General features: G+C 35.7%; 2 protein-coding genes across 2 annotated transcripts; both read left to right on the forward strand.

Moving 5' to 3' along the window:
• Window positions 1-1,115: 1,115 nt before the first annotated feature.
• On the forward strand, window positions 1,116-2,885 carry LOC119686348. The gene has a single exon (XM_038100921.1). It carries the CDS (start codon window positions 1,116-1,118, stop codon window positions 2,883-2,885), a length of 1,770 nt encoding a protein of 589 aa, XP_037956849.1.
• A 58-nt stretch (window positions 2,886-2,943) lies between these two features.
• Window positions 2,944-3,987, forward strand: LOC119686357. The gene has a single exon (XM_038100931.1). The coding sequence runs from the start codon at window positions 2,944-2,946 to the stop codon at window positions 3,985-3,987; it is 1,044 nt and encodes a 347-aa protein (XP_037956859.1).
• Window positions 3,988-5,969: the final 1,982 nt, after the last annotated feature.

Here is a 5,969-nt window from a genome sequence, read left to right on the forward strand (position 1 = left end):
GCCCAAGATTTGTCTTTTGTTCTGACAATTAAATAAATGTACAGACAAATTATTATTCAGCCCGAAGATCAAAGATATCAATTAATAGTCTGGAGAATCAATAATAACGAACCCCTACAATTTTATAGATTAAAAACAGTCACCTATGGAACACTTTCAGCCCCATATCTGGCTACTAAATGCTTACAACAGTTGGCGAAATCTGAGTTGCAAAAATATCCACTAGGTGCAGCAGCACTAAGTAATGACTTCTACGTAGATGATTGCCTAAGTGGATCAAATAGTCTCCAAACTGCCAAGGATATACAAACTCAATTAAAAGGTTTGTTGAAATCAGCAGGATTCAAGCTACGTAAATGCTGTGCCAACCATCCGTCACTTCTTCAAAATATTGCAAAAGAAGATCAAGAAGTTGATTTGGACTTTCAAAGTGACGACGCAACATCAATCAAAACATTAGGATTGACTTGGCAACCAAAAGAAGATCAATTTCGCATAAAATTAAAACTGGATCCATTAAAAAGCATTACTAAAAGAACCATTACTTCTAACCTAGCCAAAATTTTCAACCCATTGAGATTACTAGGTCCAGTACTCGTAACAGCAAAAATACTAATTCAGGACCTATGGCAATTACAATTAACGTGGGACGAAGCAGTACCAGCCGAAATACACACTAGGTGGACAACCTTTTATGACGATCTACAATTACTAGATCACTTTCAAATAGATCGTCATATATTCGGAAAACAGACGCCAGCATTTGAATCAATACAATTGCATGTATTTTGTGATGCTTCGCAAAAGGCATACGGAGCCGCAGTCTACGTTCGAGCAAAACTAATGGATGGTCGACTAATAAATCGATTGTTGTGTTCCAAGTCTCGTGTTGCTCCACTCAAAAAACAAACAATTCCAAGGTTAGAACTGCGTTCAGCTCTATTAGGAGCAACATTGATGAAAAAGGTTAAAAACAAGATAAATCATGATGTAGCAACGTATTATTGGACTGATTCAGAAATCGTTCTCTTTTGGATCAACTCGTCATCAGCAAGGCATCAACAGTTCATAGCAAATAGAATCAATGCAATTCAGGAAATTATGTTGCCTAATCAATGGCGTCACGATCTAAGGACAACCCAGCTGACTCCTTATCACGGGGTATCAAGCCAGCTCAATTACTCGAAAATAACTTGTGGTTATACGGTCCACTCTTTCTTCATGGTTCCGAAAGCAACTGGCCTGGTTGTTCATTAAAAACTCTCTGTATTGATCCGATGAATCCTGAATGGAAACAAACGACAAGGGAAGTGGCCTTAATCTCAACTGATTACGATATCCATTGGATCGATAGAATTAATCACAAGAATTCATTAAGAACTCTACTACATACGGTGGGATATATGCTGCGATTTGTAAATCGGGTAAGGCGAACCAATTTAAACAATATCACTACGGCTCTAAGCCCTACGGAACTAGAGCTGTTACTCAGGTATATAGTGAAGTACATACAACAGGCAGAACTAAGAGAAGAATTAAATCAGTTAGAACGCAATCAAGTAGAACCTGCAAGTACACTTGCTGGACTGATGCCATTTTTAAATGAACACAAGATAATTCGCGTGGGGGGAAGGTTAGAAGCATCATCACTGACATATGATGAAAAGCACCAGATAGTCCTTCCATACAATAACCCTATTGTAAAACTGATAATGAAAGATATACATGAACGAAATATGCACTGCGGCGGTCAAGCACTGCTGGCAGCAGCGAGACAAAAATTTTGGCCGATCAAGGGTAAAATTATGGCAAGATCAACTATTCACCATTGCGTTCGTTGTACTAGATGTAAACCTATTACTTTTGAACAAGTCATGGGAAGTTTACCAAGGCATCGAGTACAGTCAAACAGGCCATTTTTTAATACCGGAGTTGACTTCTGTGAGCCTTTTTGGGTGCATTATAGGGTGAGAGGAAAACGTCCACATAAGGCATACCTAGCAGTTTATTGTTGTTTTGCGACAAAGGCAGTACACTTGGAACTGGTAAGCGACTTGACAACAGAAGCATTTATCGGATCATTAAAACATTTTATCGCACGACGCGGATGCTGCCAAAATATATACTGTGACAATTCAGCGAATATTGTCGGTGCCTCTAATAGCTTGCAGGAATTAACAACAACAATCCATTCCAATGTAGCTCAGGAACAAATAACAAAAACTTGCAGCAACAAAGGAATAGCATTTCACTTCATCCCTTCTCGTACACCTCATTTTGGTGGACTATGGGAAGCAGCGGTTAAATCAGCCAAATACCTATTGGTCCGAAGCGTTTCAACTGAAACGTTAACGTACGAGGAACTCGAAACCGTCATTATAGAAATAGAAGCTACTTTAAACTCTCGACCTTTAACACCAATGTCGTCTAATCCAAATGATTTGCAGGCTCTCACACCAGGTCATTTCTTAGTTGGTGATGCACTAACAGCACCCGTAGACGCAACATGTGAAAAGGTAAAATCATCTCTTTTGACTAGATGGAATCTGGTTGCACACTTAAAACAAGAGTTTTGGAAAAGATGGCAGGCAGAGTACCTAATGGAACTACAGGTTCGAAACAAGTGGCGTGAAGAATGCAAAAACATTGAAGAAAATACACTGGTGATCCTTAAAGAAGATAATGTACAACCTTTGCAATGGCCTTTAGGGCGAATAATGAAGACATATAGGGGTAATGATGGATTTATACGAGTCGTAGATGTGAAAACCGCAACAGGCATGTTAAAGCGACCAATTCACAAACTAGCACCCTTATTTCCTGAAAACAAGCCTATTAAAACACAGGAGGATCGCCATAACAAAAAAAAAACGAATGGACAATGAGATAGTCCCACGAAAACAGAGACGTGTGTCCTCCAATATAAAATTAACTGCAGTACTGATGTCTCTACTTTTACTCCCGATTGTTCTTTGTTTACCAGTAAACGTAACTGAACTTCGCTCCGCTCCTGGCATAAATTTTGAACAAGTAGGAACAACAAAATTGATAACATCCCACTGGAAAGTGATAATCTATTACGATTTAGCTCCATTTAATACAGAGCTGGACATACTAAAGGATTCAACGTTGAATCTTTTGAAGCTATGTGATCAAAGCAACTTAAACTCAACATGCAAGTTTGTGGTTCAGCATTTCCAGCAAGCAGAAATTGAATTAAGAACAGCATTTGAATTTATGTCAAGCGCCCGAAATAAGAGAGGGGCAATCGATTTCGTTGGGAATATAGCAAGCTCCCTGTTTGGAGTACTCGATTCCAATTATGCAAGTGATATGTCGAAGACGATCAAAAATCTAGAAGAGAACGATAAAAAACTCAAACATCTGCTCAAAAATCAAATATCAATAATCGACTCCACAATTAACGTAATAAAACAAAATCAGATAAGTCTCAAAAATAACTTCCAGGATATAGAAAATCAATTAAACACGATCTCCAAAAGGTTAGTTAAGGACGAACATGATCAATTATATGGAAAAATTATTAATATGCTGACCATCCAAATGACAACCGCCACAATAAATTTGCAACGTGCGCAATCCACAATCATGTATGTTCTCATTGATAGTCATCATGAAAAAATTAATCCGCTTCTAATTACGCCGCAACAGTTAATAACGGAAGGAGAGAAAATCCGAGCACATTTACCGTCTCATTTACAATTTCCAGTAGAGCAAAATGATATATTAACTCTTTATAAGCTGATGCAAGTAACTGGGCAGGTATCAAGTGACCATGTAATATTCAATATCATGATACCACTCGTTGAACGAAAAAACTTTGAAATATTTCATGTAGTACCTACCAAGGTATTAACGTCAATAAAGCCATCAACAGAATATCTGGCTATCAATTCTCACAAGGATAAATACTTCCCCATAACAAAATTAGCACTGCAATCGTGTATTACAACTGAAGAGGACTGATACAATAATGGAACAGGTGACGAATGCGAAATAGTTGAAGCAACCATTTGGACTCAGCTGAAACACAAAAATCACTGGATATACGCTACCAAATATCCTATTCAACTTAATGCGGTATGCGGTTCAAATGCATTTCCAGTGATGTTAAATAACACTGGCATGGTAAAAATTGCATCAGATTGTATCATCAGAGACAACACGATTCTTATTCAAGGACATCAAGTCATAACAAGTCTGCTCAAATCAGCATATACGAGCATAGGAATTTCAACACCTGAAATTAAGCCATCTAAGCGGATAAACAATTCCGAAATTGAATATCTTCCACAATTAGAAGAACTAACAATTCTGCAAAAACAACTAACGATATCACAACAACATAAAGATGACATCACTCTAAGTTGAATTAAAATTCAACGTGGGGGAGGATATGTTAAGTATTACATTAATAATTTATTTTGTCTTTTGCTAACCAATGCTAAAATGCATTTAACGTAATTGTAATACAATAATAGGTTATATTTTTGCTGATTAGTGTTTATTTTATAACTAGGGCTAGAACACATTTTAAGTAATTTGTTTGCTATTATTATTCATTGTTTTGCTAAATATTTTATGTAATTTGCTTGCTATTAATTATTAAATGTTTTGCTGAATATTTTATGTGTCATTATAGGTAGTATTTTTGCTTGATATTAATTATTGTTTTAAATTAGGTCAGTAAATTATTGCACATGATAAGTTTTAGTTGTAAGAAAAATGTATATATAGACAAATCAATTCTTTAATAAAGTGATTCATTGATACAAACTTGAATACAACTCACCTTTCTTTTCATCAAAATACTAACGGGTTTATGTGCTCGGTAGTATATTCACGAATATAAAAAATACAAATATACCGTCCAACAAGTTACATGTGCTTGGTGGAATTCCGGTATACAAATACACATCTATAGAAAATTGAGGATAAAAGCATTCTCAACAATTGTCATGGTCTTTTAAAAGACCTGTTTATTGTTCTCTACAGTTTTAAAATACCAAAGACACGTATATAAATTTCCTCAAATCTCTTGGTCAGAGATTTGTAGTCGGAGGGGATTTCAACGCAAAAAAAAGTAAAGGGCAATAATCTTTACACTGCATTGAGGGAATATAAAGCAAAATTTTAAAAGTACTTATGAACCAACATACTGGCCTAGTGACCCAAGAAAGCAAACTGATTTGTTTGCCTTCTTTATATCCAAAAACATAAATGTAAATAATGTAAAAATAAAAATGTAATAATAATAGTTCTATACATTTCAGCTTTGAGCTGTCCTCTGCACACTCACCGGTAGTACTAGTCTACAGCCCAACTCCTTATATGAACAATACGAACAAAAATACTTATAATTATAAAAATGTTGAGATACATATCGTGACCTGATAAAAGCACAATTAGTTATAAATGTAGCTCTGAGAACAAAAGAGCAAATAAATAATGCAGTAATCAATTTCAATACACTACTATTATCTGCAGCATCTTCATTTACACCAATAACTAAAACCAAAAATGTAATACCTGTTCCGAATCACATCAAACATAAAATAGAACAAAAAGTATATAACAATTTGTGAAATAAAAATCATCGCCGCTAACATCAACCAGGCTATGAGGAGGTAACTGGTAAATTCCTTCTATAAAATGCCTTTCTTTTACATTAGAAAGATCTTTAACTGCATGATCAGGAATAAGATTTTCCCTTCTGTTTGGAAAGTAGCGAAGGTTGTAGCAATACCCAAAGCAAACAAAAATGCTTCAACTGTCAACTCTTACAGACTGATCAGCTTCTTACCCATCTTATCTAAACTATTCGAAAATCTTCTTTTCTCCCAACTGAAACCAATAATACAAGAAAACAATCTTTTGCCAAATCACCAATTTGGATTTCGTAAAAAACATTCTACAATTCAGCAAATTTATCGGGTGGCTAGTAAAAT

Source organism: Teleopsis dalmanni, chromosome 1 (assembly GCF_002237135.1).
Source record: "Teleopsis dalmanni isolate 2A chromosome 1, ASM223713v2, whole genome shotgun sequence".
Taxonomy (NCBI): Eukaryota; Metazoa; Arthropoda; class Insecta; order Diptera; family Diopsidae; genus Teleopsis; species Teleopsis dalmanni.